Source organism: Rhinolophus ferrumequinum, chromosome 15 (genome assembly GCF_004115265.2).
Source record: "Rhinolophus ferrumequinum isolate MPI-CBG mRhiFer1 chromosome 15, mRhiFer1_v1.p, whole genome shotgun sequence".
NCBI classification, from domain to species: Eukaryota; Metazoa; Chordata; class Mammalia; order Chiroptera; family Rhinolophidae; genus Rhinolophus; species Rhinolophus ferrumequinum.
The window spans coordinates 42,405,557-42,423,379 of record NC_046298.1 but is presented as its reverse complement, the minus strand read 5'-3'; the positions used below and the strand labels follow the sequence as shown (position 1 = coordinate 42,423,379).

General features: G+C 41.8%; 1 protein-coding gene, 1 long non-coding RNA gene and 1 pseudogene across 5 annotated transcripts in view; 1 reads left to right on the top strand and 2 right to left on the bottom strand.

The window, feature by feature from the left end:
* The window catches only part of LOC117035033 (uncharacterized), a 64,036-nt gene that overhangs the window by 7,997 nt on the left and 38,216 nt on the right, over nt 1-17,823 (bottom strand). The window lies entirely within an intron of this gene.
* On the bottom strand, nt 5,728-6,303 carry LOC117035030 (60S ribosomal protein L9-like; annotated as a pseudogene).
* LOC117035031 (insulin growth factor-like family member 3) lies at nt 9,641-13,432 on the top strand. 4 transcript variants are annotated; one of them, XM_033128634.1, is made up of 5 exons: nt 9,663-9,683; nt 10,081-10,095; nt 10,793-10,843; nt 11,006-11,276; nt 13,353-13,432. In XM_033128634.1, the coding sequence occupies exons 1-5, from the start codon at nt 9,665-9,667 to the stop codon at nt 13,369-13,371; spliced, it is 375 nt and encodes a 124-aa protein (XP_032984525.1). In that variant the 5' UTR covers nt 9,663-9,664; the 3' UTR covers nt 13,372-13,432. The 4 variants fall into 4 exon arrangements, with proteins under 4 accessions (XP_032984526.1, XP_032984527.1, XP_032984525.1 ...); XM_033128635.1 differs by lacking the exon at nt 10,081-10,095 and having other exon boundaries at nt 9,641-9,683; XM_033128633.1 differs by lacking the exons at nt 9,663-9,683; nt 10,081-10,095 and adding an exon at nt 10,135-10,240.

The window sequence follows — 17,823 nt, the reverse complement described above, 5'->3', positions numbered from 1 at the left end:
AAAAAGACCCAATTAAAAAATGGGCAGAGGACTTGAAGAGACATTTTTCTAAAAAGGACATACAGATGGCAAATAGACATATGAAGAAATGCTCAACCTCACTAACCATCAGAGAAATGCAAATAAAAACCACAATGAGATACCACCTCACCCCAGTCAAAATGGCTATCATCAATAAATCAACAAACAACAAGTGCTGGCGCGGATGTGGAGAAAACGGAATGCTTGTGCACTGTTGGTGGGATTGCAGATTGGTGCAGCCACTATGGAAAACAGTATGGAGGTATCTCAAAAATCTGAAAATGGAACTACCCTATGATCCAGTAATTCCACTCCTAGGTATCTATCCGGAGAAATCCAAAACTCCAATTCAAAAATCTTTATGCACTCCTATGTTTATTGCAGCACTATACACAATAGCCAAGACATGGAAACAACCGAAATGCCCATCGGTAGATGACTGGATTAAGAAACTGTGGTACATTTATACAATGGAGTATTACGCAGCCATAAAGAAGAAAGAAATCTTACAATTTGCAACAACATGGATGGACCTAGAGAACATTATGTTAAGTGAAATAAGTCAGACAGAGAAAGATAAGTACCATATGATCTCACTTATATGCGGAATCTAAAGAAAAGAATAAGTGAATGAACTAATCAGAAACAGTTTTGGAGACAAAGAGGAAAAACTGAGGGTTGCTAGATGGGCGGGAGGTGTGGGGGTAAGGGGGAAGGTGAGGGGATTAGAAAACAATCAGTAACCACAAGATGGCCACGGGGTTTGAAAATTAATCTGGGGAACGTAATTTAGTGGTTACCAGAGGGTAAGGGGGTTGGGGGGTGGGAGATGAGGGTGAGGGGGATCAAATGTACGGTGATGGAAGGGGAGCTGACTCTGGGTGGTGAACACACAATGTAATTTATAGATGATGTGATACAGAATTGTACACCTGAAATCTATGTAATTTTACTAACAATTGTCACCCCAATAAATTAAAATAAATAAATAAATAAATAAAAGAAAAAAATTCTGTGACAGATTTTTGGTCAAGTTGTTTCCATTAAAAAGTACTGACTTTAAAAACTAATAACTTAAAAACTGCCACACACAAAAAAATGGTCCACAAAACATTCTCCTTTCCTTCTGAAGGTTTTACGATGCATTGTAATTATTAATCAGTATTTTACTATTAAACTTAAATGGTCAATTGAGACAAACAATTCTGAGACCGCTCTTCCACCGCTGATTAAGACTGGGGTGGCAGGTATTGAGGCTAATATCCATTTAGCCTTCTGAGCTTTCTAGGCAGACGTGGTGCCCTTGCCAGCTCCAGCTGCCTTCTTGTCCGTTGCTGTGATGACACCCACAGCAACTGCCTGTGTCATGTCACGAACAGCAAGCGGCCCCAAACCCGAGGAGGATAGTCAGAGAAGCTCTCAACACACATGGGCTTGCCAGGAACCGGTCAATGATGGCACCATTACCAAATTTCAAAAAGTTGGGGCTATCTTCCACCTTTTTCCCTGAACGACAATCAATCTTCTCCTTCAGCTCGGCAAATTTGCAAGCAACATGAGCTGTGTGACAATTGAGCACAGGTCCATATGCAGCACTGATTTGGCCTGGATGGTTCAGGATCATCACCTGAGCCGTGAAGCCAGCTGCTTCCATAGATGGGTCATGTTTGCTGTCACCAGCCACATTGCCACGACGAACATCTTTGACAGACACATTCTTGACACTGAAGCCCACATTGTCCCCAGGAAGAGCTTCACTCAAAGCTTCATGGTGCATTTCAACAGACTTTACTTCAGTTGTAACACTGACTGGAGCAGAGGTGACCACCAGGCCGGGTCTGAGAACACCAGTCTCCACTTGGCCCACAGGGACAGGACTAACACCACCAATTTTGTAGACATCCTGGTGGGGCAGACGCAAAGGCTTGACAGTTGGACAAGTTAGTTACAGGATGGAATCCATATCTTCAAGCAGTGTGGTTCCACTGGCACTGCCATCTTTACATGTGACCTTCCATCCCTTGAACTAAGGTTAGCCCTTGGCTCCAGCATGTTGTCACCATTCCAACCAGAAATTGGCATATATGTGACTGTGTCAGGTTTGAAGCCAATTTCCTTGATGTAGGTGCTGACTTCTTTAATGATTTCCTCGTATCTCTTCTGGCTGTAAGGCGGCTCAGTGGAATCCATTTTGTTAACACCAACAGTTAGTTGTTTCACACCCTGTGTGTAAGCAAGAAGGGCAGGCTCACAGGTCTGCCCGTTCCTGGAGACACCTGCTTCACATTCACCAGCACCAGCAGCAACAATCAGGACAGCACAGTCATGTTTTTGAGAAAGTCTCTGTGTCCTGGGGCATCCATGATGGTCACATGGTACTTGCTGGTCTTGAATTTCCACATGGAGAGATCAGTGGTGATCCCACGCTCACGTCCAGCTCTCAGTTTCTCCAAGGCCCAGGCAGACTGGAAGGAGCCTTTCCCATCTCAGCAGCCTCCTTCTCGAATGTTTCCATGGTTCTTTGTCTATCCCACCACATTTGTAGCTCAGATGCCCAGTAGTGGTAGACGCGCCGGAATCTAAGTGTCCAATGACAACGATGTTGATGTGTGTCTTTTCCTTTCCCGTTTTGGGTTAGATTTAGAGGTGGTTTTCACTACAACAGTGTGCAGCAAACCCATTGCAAAAAAGTGAATCGTGCACTTTAAAGCAGTAAAACCTATGGCGTGTACGTGATATCTCAATAAAGTTGTTTAAAGACCGTCAGTATAAATCTTATTAATAAGGCAAAATTGCTTTTATATAAGTTTGTCTTTCTTTACCGGTGACAACAAATAGCAGTATAGTGCATGCAGAAGTCCTTTTGCAAACATGACAAGGCATAAATAAAAATACACATAAATAAACCGTCAAGAACTGGGAAGAAACTGGATCCTACCAGTTTCATGGTTTCTCTCAGAAGACACAAGTCTTCTGGGTCAGAGACAAAGGACAGTATCCTCCTCACAGCAATAGAGAGTAACCAGAGTATCAGCATTTGCACCTGTCCCCTGAACCCCAATTCCCACAGGACGAGGGAAGGGTCAGGTGATGCCCGCAAACAGTGGGTTGCATTACAGAAGACAAACCCCAAAGTTAGGAAATCTGAATTTTTCATAATGGGCCATAAGCCTGCCTGGCCTTTGTCCTGAAGGAAGATCTTGTCACTATTACACAGGATGCTAAACAAATCTATCCTGTGCTCTGGAGGGAGACACTCCCTCAGTCTTCCAAGGCCTTATGCTGCACTAACATCCTTGAAAAGAATCCGGAAGAAAAAACACTCAATGCCTAACTGCAAGACATGCAAAAATGCAAGAGACCATGGAAACCGTCACCAATACCAACAAACAATGTTACAATAAAGAAACAAGTAAATAACAGATAATACAAGGGAGTGGCTGTGTGATCCAGGGACGTTACTGCCTGGCTGCAGTGATGACTGTGACAGTCCTGAGTGTGAGGGCGACACCTCAGTGTCACAGGAATGTGGATTTTCAGGGCTTAAAACTGTTGGGTGACGCCCCACTGCCTCCAGGATGAAACCCAAACTCCCCAGCATGTCCAGCAAGGTCCGTCATGATCTGCCCGGCTTCCCCGCCCCACCTCCTCCTGCAGCACCACCGGCCTCCGTCATCCACCCCAACAGAGTCCCCCTGCCATTCCCCAAACAGGCTTCCAAGCCGCGACTCCTGCAGGCCTCTGTTTCCAAGACTCCTCCGGCCCTTCATCTGAAAAACTCTTACTTCTTCTTCAGGGCTCAGCTCAGGCAGCTCCTCCTCCCCACCTTCCCATCCTTGGTCCTGTTTCACCCAGTGATAAAGAATAAGGAGCCCAAGGGATGTAGAGCACAGCAGAGGGAATAGAGTCAATGGTATTGTAACAGCTTCGTACGGTGTCAGGTGGGTAGTAGACTTGGTGGGGTTCTCACTTTGTGAGGGGTGTAAATGTCTAGTCATTACGTTGTACAACTGAAACTAAAAAAATAAAGTAAAGAATAAGGGCCCATTCCATCTGTCCCCAGAGCACTCCTGCTTACCTCTGTCACTGTGTTTGTTATGTCGGTGCTTGTTATCCTGGTTATTGGCCCAACCTGGATTCTTTTCACATTTTCAAAAGAATACATATATAGAGTAAAACTTCCAGCACATGCTTTTTTTTTAAATTAAAAATAAAAGTCTCTGTCCCTTTCTTTGAGCTTCATATCCATTTACACCCCTGAGAGTCCAACGCTGTTACCAGTTTCTGGCTCTAGCACCTTCATAGTTGTTAAATAGTATGTATGCTCAGAATCCTCTTCCAGGATTTTAGGAGTCCGACTCCACCCTTTACAAGCTGTGGGATTTTGTTAAACGACTTAACTTCTCAGACCTTCAGTGTCTTCTTCAAACACAGTGAAATAACATTTCCCCATGTTTGGACTATTAGTATTCAATAAAGCAAATGCATTTGTAGATACAATGGAAACTGGGGGCTCCACGCATATTCCTTATGATCCAAATTGAGTCCATTTCTGGAAACTGTTGGATAGAAATGTTTCGGAACACAGGAACTGGGATTCTACTGCTTTAATTTGCAAAAATAATGATTCATTTCTATTAACTCAATTCATTTCTATTAGCTTAATTAACAACCCCAAGTAATTGCCCCAAATATCACCAAAATTGCTCTTTATTTTTTAATTTTTTTTTTAATTTTTTTTTGTGTGATCTGTAAAATAAATATTAAAAGTATCCATCAAAAAACAAAACAAACAAACAAAAACACATGTTACTTGATATGGACCATGGGCTCCTAAAGTAAGAACAACAGTGTGTGGTAGCGGGAACATACTGCTATTTCCTTTCACAAAGAAACAAATGTTTACAGTAATGTAAAATATATACAATTAAATGCATTAAAGTTATTACAGATATTTTCTAAATTGGATCCGAGTGTGTAGTTGGTGCCACCAGGTACGACAGATGCACACCCCTGGGATCCTTGCAGGTTAACCACTCAGGGAAGTGCAGAGAAGGTGACAGAATACGCCACATGTATAGACAAGCCCAAGATGGAATCCAGTCAGAGGAACAGCTGACACAGGACGTGTCACCCTCCTACCCAGACTCCTGCCCAACTCAAAACTCTCACACGTTTGTACATGACAACAGTTTGAGTCACGTTATCATCTCTTTTGGCTCAACAACATCAAGTGTGTCTATCAAATATATTCACAGTATAACTTTACATAGTGAGGAATACCAGTACCCTGCAAAGTCAGAGAGAATTTCATTAACTTCATAAATGGACTGGTTATTTGAGGTTTCTAGATGGAAGGTAAAAGTGACGACTACGGGCAATAACAATAGTCCACGTGTGCAAAGCCCTTCTGGTTTGTCAGACTCTATAGATATTGTTTCTCCTCAGAACAGTTCCTTCACGCTCCCCAAGAAAACTCCTCATGAAATCCCTTTGTGGTACACCTTGCACCGACACCTAAACACTGGCAACCACAATTTGTTGTCTATCTTTATAATTTTGCCTTTAGTATTCTACATAAATGGAATACTCTACACATAATCTTTTTTTTTTCCAATACATGACTTTTATTGCATCTTTAAAATATCATAAAGAAGTCTGAGGAATCACTTGACATCTTTGTGTTTCTGTAATTGGTCAAAGATCTTATTCATCAGCATGCTGAACTATTCGTTTTTCAGAAACATAGATACCACCCCAAAATTTTCTGATATCCTTGTTTTTAACTGTTGTGGCTTGTTGAATCGAAACAGCTGAATTTGATACAAGGTCAATGTCATTTTCTTCAAGAATTAATTCATCTTTCTGGGCTTGAGATATTGAACAAGCAACACCTGACCTCATCCAAACACTGCAGATATAATTTTCACCCAAGAAATTTCAGATTTCAACAAGAGAGCCATTGTCCTGAATAATGATGTTGATGGGGAAGTGAGCAGCCACAGACCTCATCTTGTAACGGAAGCCCAGGGTAACACCCTTGACCGTGTTCTGTACACGACTACAGATAGTGTGAACAGTATCCAGTTCTTTTCTATTTCCCCGCCATTGGTCAACCCGGAGCCTCTTCTTCTTTCCAAGGAGACTGAGTTCTACATTGATGTGATTTTAAGTCCCTCTGCAGGATGCCTCTGGGGCCCTACACTGTAACTGTGGTCCCTTCAGAGTGATGTCCACATTTTCTGGAATGTCCACTGTCTGATTGCTGAGAATGGTCTTCATCCTTATAAGAGATGCAGCAAAGAGCCACACATAGTCTTTTGAAACTAGCTTCTTTCACCAGGCAAAATGCCTTTGTGATCCAATCTGTTGAGTGTATCAATATTTCCTTCCTTGAATTGCTGAGGAGTGTTCCACTGTAAGGATATTTCACAACTTCTCTAGCAATTCATCCATTGATGTACATTTGGGTTGTTTATAGTTAGGGGCTGTTACAAATAAAACTGTGATGAATATTCATGTAAATGTTTTGTGGGAACATCAGTTTTTGTTTCCCTGGGATAAGTGCCCAGGAGAGTGAGTGCTGAGTCATACGGTAAGTGGGTCTTTAAATTTTTTTTAATTAAAGTTTATTGGGATGACAATAGTTAATGAAGTTACTATAAGAAACTGCCGAACTGTTTTCCCGAGTGCTGGAACATTTTGCATTTCCAGCAGTAACGTGTGAGAGGTCCGGTTTCTCGGCATCCTTGTCAGCGCTTAGTATTGTCAATGTTTTGTTAATTTTAACCATTCTGATAGATGGGAGGAGGCGTTTCATTGTGGTCTTAATTTGCAGTTCCCTGATGGCTAATGAACTTGAGCATCTTTTCGTGTGCTCATCTGCCATCTGGAATCCTCCGTAAAGTGCTGCTCATCTTTTCCCCGTCTGTACTCGTTCTTTGTGTTCTTACTGTTTGCTTTTGAGAGCTTTTCATGTCCTTGTATATCCTGATGTCTACTTTTCATAGTGTTGCGTATTCAGGATACAAGTCCTATGGCAGATAGGTGATGTGCAAATGTTTTCCCCAAAATGTTTTAAATTTTGAAAAGTGCAATTTATCAATATTTTCTATTATGGATTATGTTTCTGATGTCATGTCTCCAGGCTACTAATGTTTTCTCCATGATTTTCTTCTAGAAGACTTGTAGTTTTTGAATTTACATTTGGATCCATTTGGAGTGAAATTTTGTATAAAATGTGAGGTATAGTTTTAGATTCTTCCCAACCCCCAGTATATGAATGCCTAATTCTTCTACTTCCACTTGTTGAAAAAACTAATTCCTTAATTGCCTTTGTGTCTTTGTCAAAAATCAGATGACCATATTTGTGTGGGTCTATTTCAAGCCTGTATTCCCTTCTACTGATCTATATGTCTATTTATTTGCCAATACTACACTGTCTTGATTATTGTGGCTTTATAGTAATTCTTTGAATTGGGTAGCATGAGTCCTGCAACCATTTTTCTTTTTTCAACATTGTTTTGGCTTTTTAGTATGTTTTGCCTTTCTGTAAAAATTTTAGGATTAGCTTGTCTGTATCTCCAAAAATTCCTGCTGGGATCTTGATGGCAATTGTGTTAAATCTGTGGATCAATTTACGGGAAAATGACATTTTAACTATACTTATACTGCATTTTAAGTCACTATGTAAATAAGTCTCCCTATTTATTTATTTCTTCTTTGATTTCTTTCATCCGTTTTTTGTAGTTTCCTGCTTGTACGTCCTGTACATGTTTTATTGACTCATGCCTAAGTACTTCAATGGGGGGAGGGTAAATGGGACTCTTCTTTGAAATTTCAATTTCTAATTGTTAAAGCTAACGTAAAGAAACACTTGATTGTTTGCATGTTGCATTTGTATCCTACAATCTTTTCAATGTCAATGATTAGTTCCAGGAGCTATTTTTTATTTTTGGTAAGTTTAGGGAAATTGTTCAAGTTCCCTGGTACTTTCATGTCTCCTCATGGGACACATAGCAAGAATTAAGTGCAGCGAACGTCAGTCGTGGTGGAACACTCTAATCCTCCCGGGCCAGGAGAGCATGGGAGGCTTATGAAGGACCGCCATAAAGCTGTTCTCACTGCTTATCTATCTTTCAGGGATGCCGTCCTAAGAACGTTCTCCTTGCCGTCTCCCAGTGATGAAGAGGCATGAGGCTTTCTACCTCACCCCCATGCAAGCTTTAAAACTGCTCAGCTGCCACATGGCATTGTCCACCCCAAAACAGGGTGTCCTATCATCCATTTTGAACTGTCTAAATCTAAAAAAAGCTTAGTGCTTTTTTACTCACCAAACCTATCAGCCTTACTCTTTGTTGACAATAGCTTCCATAGGATTTTCTATGTAGGTAATTTAATTATACAAAGATTAATTCTTGTAGTAATAGCCTTTATAATTTTACTTCATAGTCAGTTGTACTCTTTTCCTGGGGCTTTCTATTTCAGTCAGGAATTCCTTGCTTGTAAGTTAAAAATTATGAATGAAGCACCAAGCTAATTAATTTAGGAAATAGGAATGTACTTCTTCCAGCTCTGTTTCCCCAGCAGCTGTTCTGTGTAAATGGGTGTGACTCTCCACACACAGGGCTCCTGTTAGGATGTATGGGCAGAAGGAGACATTATAGAAACCTGCTGACACGAATACTAACTCACACAAACACACACCTGCTGATTTAAGAGAGGAGGGCTAATATTCAGGCATGCATTGACCACCCATACTGAACTATGGCGCATACACTTAAAGAGAAGAGGAGGGAGTCCCTCCCACTAACTATGAGCTTTTACAAGGTCTCAAAGTCTTTGCCTGAACTCTCTTTCACCTTCCCAATATTTTCACTGTGACATGGGGAGGAAGCCAGCAGAGAACAGAGGGGAACATCTCATAATACCCCACTCATTATCTCATCACAATGACAGTAGTGGTGACAATAAAATAATAGTCAAAAACATGGATGGAGCCTTTCTTTGGACAAGGTACTCTACAGGGAGCTGCCTTTCAGTCTGTTTTATGAATCCCAGACGTCTACCCTGTATCAATCTGTTCCTTTTTCGTTCTCCCTAGCAGAGTTTCTGCAGCCCCTGATCTTCTTCTAGATCACACCGCACCTTCACAGTTTCCTGTAAATAACTCTGAAGAATTATAAACAGTGCAGGTCTGGAGGTGGATTGCATGGGGGCATAGAGAGAGCCCTGGAAACTTCCAGGGTGGACAAGTATAGGAAGTCTGAAAAAGTCAGTGCTTTGTGGGGAACGTGCCAAGGAAACCAGTTTGGTGGGGAATGTGCCAAGAGTTGTTTCCACTGGGTTTCTCCTTGCTAAAAAGCATCCAAAGAAAAACATGTCACAACTTTGAAAAGTTCCAACATAGTATTTACTAAGGTTTTGAGATATCTGGGAAGGTGGCAGCCAGTTGGAACTGGTTCGGGAACATTTTGCTAAATTAGTTGATGTGTTTTTTTTTTCCTTACATTGAACTATTATTCTTCATGCTCCTCCCTTTCCAGCAGCACTGAGCTTCTGTTGTAACATGTGAGTCTATATAAGTCTCAGTGTAAGGTCCCACACCCTTCTCTTCTGCTGCTCTGCCGGGTAATGAAGAACCATGGGGCCCAGAATCGTTGGTAAGGGGAGCTCCAGCCCCAAGTCCAGCTTAAGTGTTATCACACCCTTAATGTATCTCTGAACCTCAAACTTAATTCTTTCCTATTCAATCCTTCACTTCCCGCCTTGTAATCACCCCATGTTATCTCCAATTGTATACGAATCTCTCTCTTAACCTCCACATTTTAGACTCTAAATCTTCCCAGAGCCCTCCTTGCATTTCTTCACCTGCCAAATCCAGTCTCCTGTACCCCACTCAGAGTCTGTCTCAAAATTCACTCTGAGCTGTTTCCAGCAATGAAAGCAGCTCAGAAACATCATCTTGCGTAATATGTTGAGATATTATACTCTCAACATTATTCTCATTTCCCTTCTGCTTCTTCACTGCAGTTTTCATTTTTTAACTCCTGGGCTCAGACTCAGGAGTCACAGGTGAGAACAGGTGTAGTGAGGAGGGAGGAAGTGGCACTGTGGATGGGAGTGGAAGCTCCCAAAGGTCCTAGACGGGTCCTTAGAGTCCAATCCAGCTCCGACTTCCCCAGATCCGGGACTGTGGATGTGCCAGCTGGCACCCCAGGTATGGGAACTGCTACAACCCCTTGGAGCGGTGTTGTGGTGACGGGGACATCCTACCCTTTAACTGGCCCACCTATGTGGCTCCTTCTGGCCCTGCTTCCAGCATTATTTCCCCGAGTCCTCGAGCTCTCAGATCAGGCTGTGGGAGGCTGAAGGTCCCAGGCATGGCATCCAACAGGATCTGTGCCCAAGTTAGGAGCCTATTTCTGTTCAGGCTCAGGGAGGAAGGAGCAGGGGATGAAGTTTTTCATCTATGTTCCATCCAGATTAGTAATGCCTGCTGTGTTCATTCACACTTCCTTTTGGGTAACCCCATCTCTCTCTTTCTCTCTCCTCTTTTTTTCCTGTACTCCCATCCCCTCCTGTCTCTTCCCCACCCTCTCCTCTCCTCTTTCAAGTTGTCAGGAACTCGAGCCTATGCAGAGATGGCCCCAACCCAAGACAGTAAAGCAAATGTGGAACTAAGTTTTCCTCACATAGGACTGCCCTTCTGAGGACAACATGAGGTCCACACTCCCAGCCCCATCCTTAACCCCCTTTCTCTCTCCTCCAGCTTGTGTTTACCTATTAGCCTTCTTCCTCCAGTGTTCAAAGGAAGTCACAGGTGAGTAGAGAATGGGGAAGAGTAAAGCGGGATGAGGCTACCCTTGGGAAGAAAGATTATGGTTCACAGAGGCTCTTGATTTTTTTTTTTTTATTTTTTTTTGGTGGTGGGTGGACATAGTGCCTGATCCTCCTTGGGCTCATACCAGCAATTTCTGTCCAGACACCCCCAGCAGCTCTGGACTGTGGCTATGCCAGCCGGCATTCAGGTGCGGGGACCAGATCTACAACCCCTTGGAGCAGTGCTGTGATGATGACACCATCCTGCCCCTGGACCGGACCCGCCTCTGTGGCTCCTACTGCACCTTCCATCCCTGCTTTGAGCTCTGCTGTCCCGAGTCCTTCGGACCCCAGAAGAAGTTTGTGGTGAAGTTGAAGGTTCTGGGTGTGAAATCTCGGTGCTCCTCCTCCCCCATCTCCAGGAACTGCCGCAGGTAAAGGTCCCAACTGCTCATGGCTGAGGGAAGGAAGGAGGGATGAAGGACACCAAAAATTCATAAGAGGATCCCCTCTCCTATTGTTTTATCTATGGCCATTTCCAGAATCTTTCCATTCTTCTCTTTGTCTGTGTCTCCTAATGCCATAAATGCTTCTTTCTCTGCAGCTGAAGGAAACCTTTCTAGAAAAGATCCCTGTGAAAATGTAGTATTTTCTGTATTATTATCTATGCTATTATCTTTCTCTCAACCCATGCTAACGTGGGGAAAGAGACAGGAAAGAAGATCATGTGCTCTTTCTTGTGCTTCCCATCTTGGGGCACTCAGAGACTTCCCCTCTACTTTCATCTCCTGTGCCTCAGTTTCCTCATAGATAAAACAGGGAGGATAATGCCTATCTCACTGAGCTTCTGAGAGGCATAATGAGGAAGATACTCAAGATATAAGTTACAGGTTGAGCAGGATGACACAAAACTGTTTTCTTGAAAAGTATACATGTCCCCCTCAGACATGTATTTTGAAATGAAGACAAAATAAATTACAAGATAATGTAAATAAACCAGAGACCTGTGAAGATTTAAAAACTACTTCTAGACTATCTGATGATTTAATGTTGCATATATTTATACGACCTAAACTTCCCTTTTTATTTTCTTATTGTTTTAATCTCTTCCTCCTTTTACTTATGAGGGAGGAATTCCCGCTCTAGGGATCTAGGGATAGTTAAACACAGGACACCCAACTCTGAACAGATGAAATTGAAGCAGTTTGTTATTTACATATACTCACATCCTGGGGGAGGAGAACACTTCATGAAATTCAGGGTCACACAGAGGTAGCCCTTGAGAGCACTGTGAAGATGGGCTTTGTAGTATCAAGAGGGTGGGGTGACCCCTGATTCCTGTGGGTAGATGTGATTGGCTTATTTGATGTTAAAGGGAATTGAAGCCATCTCCTCAGGAATAAGCAAGAACTGTAGCTGGTTCCCTTCATCTGGAGGGTTTGGCTAGATGACCTTATCCATGGGAGCAGAGTGAGTGGGAACTTATGGTTAAGCCATTTGAAGCCCTTCCAATTTCCCCAGGTGTAAAGGCAGCACATAATATTGGCTCTTAATTTTAGGCCTTACACCACTTGTGTACAAGTATGAAGATGTTTACACATGTGTGTGCCACTCAGGTAATACAGGGCTTCTTTTGGTGGCAACATTAGAAAAACAAACAAACAAACAAAATCAGAGATGTGGTATATTCTTCACATTGTCTTTATTCAATAACCTATCAAAGGACACAAAGTGGCACAATTTAATAAAAAGTATGATTTAGCAATAATAAAGTACTTCTAAATGTGTTTTTTAAAACTGTTTATATTTTACATTTTAAAAATTTGGATTGTGCAGCAGAGTTATGTTAACATGTGAAAGCATCTCCTATATAAATCACAAGGAGCTGCTCTGAGTAAAATTATCTTATTCCGCTATTGAAATAAATCATACAATGCCTATTCTAAATCAACCTCTGAAGAACTGGTTCTTTAAGATACAGACTTGCTTAAAGTTCTCTCTGGCCTTCTAATCTGCAGGACTAAGTTGACAGGAGTTGACAGGGGCAGAAAAGCCCTGCTGGGCAACTCTAGGTTCCTGGGGCCTGCATGTGGATCAAATCTCTGTGACTTTGAGGACACTGCCCCCTCCTCCATGAACACTGTGTAACAATACTAGTGCCTAGAACCTGCACTTTTAAGAATGGCACCTAATTCATCTTTTAGACAGTAGAGTACAGAAGTTAAGTCTGTAGATTGGGAATCAAGAAGTTAGTTGTAAGGTTGTAGTTTCTGGGTATAAAGTCTTAGTGCCCCCTTCCCGCATCTCCAGGGTCTGTGCCAGGTAAGGACCCTGCACCTCGCTGTAGAGTGTGGATGGGAGAAGGGACGTAGAAAGAAGAGGGAAGTTTGGGTATCTAGGCCACTCCTTTTGAGGAACCCCTTTCTTGTAGTCTAATCTCTAGCAATTACTCAAATCTTATTCATTTCCTGTCTGTGTTTTATAATTTCTTGGTTTTTCTTTCATTGCAGCAGTAAGATGTTTCCCTAAAGAAGATATTGAAGAAAATACAGGGGGCCGGCCCGGTGGCTCAGGTGGTTAGAGCCCCATGCTCCTAACTCCGAAGGCTGCTGGTTCAACTCCTGTAAGGGATGGTGGGCAGCGCCCCCTGCATCTAGTTACTGGACCTGGAACTGAGCTGCACTCTCCACAACTCAGACTGAAAGGACAAGGACTTGAAGCTGAATGGCACCCTCTAGAAGTAAGATTGAAAGGACAACAACTTGACTTGGAAAAAAATCCTGGAAGTGCTCTTCCCCAATAAAGTCCTGTTCCCCTTCCCCAATAAAATCTTTTTAAAAAAAAGAAAGAAAGAAAATACAGTAGTTGCTGCTTATCTGCACTTTCACTTTCTGTAATTTCAGTTACCCATGATTCAGTAGTCTGAAATTGTTAGAGAACGCTAAAAATGTCAATTTTTTTATTGCACGTCATTTTGAGTAGCATGATAAAACCTTGAGCCATCTGGTTTTGTTCTTCCCAGGATGTGAGTCATCCCTTTGTCCAGTGTATTCACACTTTATTGCTACCTGCCTGTTAGTAACTAAGTAGCCATCTCTGTTATTAAATCGACTATCACGGGGCTTGTGTTCAAGGAACCCTTATTTTACCTTATAATGGCCCCAAAGCACAAGAGTAGTGGTGCTACCAGTTCAGATGTGCCAAAGAGAAGCCATAAAGTGCTTCCTGGAAGTGAAAAGGTGAAAGTTCTTGACTGAATAAGAAAAAAAAAATTGCATGCATAGGTTGCTAAAGTCTAAGGTAAGAACAAATACTCTATCTAGAAATTATGACGAAGGGAAAAGAAATTCATGTTAGTTTTGCTGTAGCACATCAAATGGCAAAAGTTACAGCCATGGTGTTTGGTAAGTGCTTGGTTAAGATGGAAAAGACATTAAATTTGTGGGTAGAAAACAGGAACAGGAAACATGTTCCAATTGATGGCAACATGTTGCACCAGAAAAAATTGAGCCCATATGAAGACGTCAGCAAGGGACCTTATGAAATGAGTGATACGAAGCCATTTACTGCAAGTAAGAGATGAGACAGAGAGAGAGAACAAGACCACATGCACATAACTTTTATTCCAGTATATTGTTACAATTGTTTCTATTTTATTATTAGTTATTGTTGTTAATCTCTTACTTGCCTAATTTATAATTTAAACTTCATCATGTGTGCACATATAGGAAAAAAACAAAGTACAAAATATAGTATAAAAGGGGGTTCGGTATTATCCACAGTTTCAGGCATTCACTAGGGATCTTGGAATGTATCCCCAAAACGAAAGGGAGGATTGCTATAAACTTTCACTAAGGCAGAAAGAGACGTTGGGGAAGACAGCAGAGTTTGTGTAATAAGAAACCTGGGATTAACACCTCTGAGAGACCTAATCTGATTGCCAGCTAATTTTCCCGACATGCTTCATTTTATAGTCTGCCCATTCTCTTCACCATCATTCCCTTGTCTTTCCATCACTCCAACCTTATTTGCCACCCTTGCTAATAAGTTTTACTCAGTTACCTCAGGTAGGTACCCTGTATCATGGACACCCATGATTCTTCACCTGCTCTATGGAATGCTTTTTGTTGTTAAAAAGGATTCCATAGAGCAGGTGAAGAATTCTGTTGTTAAAATAATATTTTTTCTGTTGTTAAAATAATATTTTTTCAATAATAAATTATCCAGAGAAGATATTCTAACGTGTATCAGATTTGCTTATATTTCTCTGTGGCTTCCTAACTTAAGAGATATGACAGAAGCCAGCAGACATTATTGGGCAATTCCTAGTTTCTGAGTTCATTATGCTTCAAGTCACTTAGGACATGTGAGAAAGGCGCTCCATTCTTTCAAGAACAGAGTACAAAGGTCTAAGGAGGCTCATAGACTTCACACTTAGAGATGACGCCTAAGAGAGATTGTTAAATTGCCCTGTGTCCTGCCATTGGGAAAGAGGATTTCTGGCTTTAAGTCAATATAATAGTAACAGAGATGCCATCAAAATGGCAAAATAGAAGTTTTCTACCATCTTCACCTCAAAAAACACCAATTTTTACAATCACGCACTGTCAAGCACTTAGCTAAGCTGCTCCATGGTATTGCTGCTTCAGAATCCATTTGGTTTGGCCAAGCCGGCTACAGAGGCCTTACACTGACACGAGCCCTCTCCAAGCATATGCCCTAGAAAACAACCTACAGAATTCTCACAAGCAAATGTTACTTCCTGATATGACTTCCTCAACAGCCCTGTGATCAACAGTCTCCCCTACCTCCCAAAGCCATCCCCTGTGCCCCTTAGATAAGACCCCTGTGGAGCTTACCTAAACCCAACCCTTTTCGGTTTAAATTGACCAATCTGACCTTGGCCCAGGAACCCCAAAGCATTCCACCCACACTCTAATAAAGGCGTGTGCCCCAGATCCTGCCTCTCTGCCTGCACCCTGCTGTTACCTCCCCATGTGGCCCCTTGAGGCATGCTGTGTATTTCTTCCAGGACATGTGAGTAATAAACTCTATTTCAGTTTCTCTTTTGATCTTTTCATGAACCACAATCACCATCTGGCATCCTGTGCTTCACTTAAAAAAATGTTAATTTAAAAAAAATCATAACACCCACAGGCAAAAGTGCTTTTATAGAAGCCCAGGAGTACAATATAGAAGTTCTAGCACACCGCTGGAGAAGAAAATTCCAAGGCTGTACATATTGAAGAGGGTAAGAGGAACATTTTGATTTTCTCACACCACTCCTCTGCCACGGCAGCACAGCTGAGTGCCAAGAGAGACCTTCTCAGCCTGTAATTTCTCCCATGGGAGAAAGTGAGAATGTGTTAGTGAAGGCCAGTTTCCCCAGCTGTGAGGGATACTGCCAAAGAAGTCCACTTCTTTCTCACCCCATCCAGAATGTTGAGGTGTGCTGTGTGACTAGGGAGTGGAGAATGGCTGGGAGAACACCAACCAGGGCTGGTGCCAAAGTGCCACAGATCCTACCAATCACTTTGCTGTCAACATCAGGAAGCCCATCCATGAGTTGCTGGGGATTCCTCATCTGCAGATTCCCCTAAGTGGCACACAGGCACCACTAATGCTTCACACAGCTCACCCCCACACACCTACACTTGGTCAGCTCCCTGTGCATGCCTTTGAGGACAGCTAAAATGAGCCTTTGCATATGGCTAGTGAGCACACGCAGAAATCAGACCCAACTCTGGGACTGGTAGAAATCACTCAAACTTAAGCAGGAAAGCAAATAGGAGACTTTCAGCATCTGGTCTGCCTTTGCAGTATCAGGAGAGGGCATACATCTTAAGAATTTCCCCCAAAGAGGGAACAAGAAGTGTAGAATAGGAGTATCCATAAAAAAGTTCTGAGGAAAGTCTCAGAGTCCCTAACAGGATTGATGGAAGGCATTTCTCTCCCAAAGCCAATCAGTAAAGACTGAAGGACGTGACTGCTTCTTCAAAAGAAAAGACAGCAATGCAAAGGTTCAAGAAACATGAAAAATCAGGAAACATGACACTACCAAAGGAACACAATAATTTTCCAGTAGCTGATTCCAAAGAAATGGAAATCTGAGATTTGCCTGATGAACAAAATTGTGGTTTTAAAAACACTCAGTTACAAGAAAACACAGAAAGACAATTCAACAAAATCAGGAAAACAATACATGAACAAAGTGAGATGTTTAACAGAGAGATAGAAATCATAAAGAAGAACCACTCAGAAATTCCAGAGCTGAAGAATTAAATGAATGAAATGAAAACTGCAATACAGAGCATCAACAGCAGACTTGATCAAGCAAAAGAAATAATCTGTAAAGTAGAAGATAAGTCAATTGAAATTATCCAATCAGAGAAGAACGAAGAAAAAAGGAATGAAAGAGTGAAGAAAACCTATGTGAACTATGGGATACCATTGAAACAATTTATGCATTATTGGAGTCCCAGAAGAAAAGAAAGCAAGAAGCAGAAAGCTTATTTAACAAAATAATGGCTGAGAATTTCCCAAATCTGGGAAGAGATTTGGGCATCCAATTTTTTGAAGCTCATAAATCCCCCTAAAATTTTCACCTCAGAGACACATTGTAACAAAACTATCTAAAATAAAAGATAAAGAGTTAATTTTAAAAGCAGCAAGAGGAAAAAATTCTCACAAACAAGGGAGCTGTAATGGATTTCTCAGCAGAAACCTTGCAGACCAAGAGAAAGTGAGATGATACCTTCAGAGTTCTAAAACAAAACAAAACAAACAAACAAAAAACAAAGAATACTTTACCCAGCAAAGGTGTCTTCAGAAAAGAAGGCAAGATAAAGACTTTCCCAAACAAACAAAAGTTGAGGGAGTTCATCACTACTAGACCTGCCTACAAGAAATGCAGAAAGGAGTATTTCAAGCTGAAATAAAAGGACATTAATTAATAGTGTTTTAGTCAATGACAGATCACAT

Bases quoted from the DNA above. Each gene is read 5' to 3' on its own strand.
- LOC117035031 (XM_033128633.1), top strand. From the start codon at position 10,138: ATGGGAGTGGAAGCTCCCAAAGGTCCTAGACGGGTCCTTAGAGTCCAA. The intron at 10,241-10,792 runs GTATGGGAACTG...TCTCTCCTCCAG, and splicing joins TGTGCCAGCTGGCACCCCAG to CTTGTGTTTACCTATTAGCC. The intron at 10,844-11,005 runs GTGAGTAGAGAA...ATTTCTGTCCAG, and splicing joins GTGTTCAAAGGAAGTCACAG to ACACCCCCAGCAGCTCTGGA.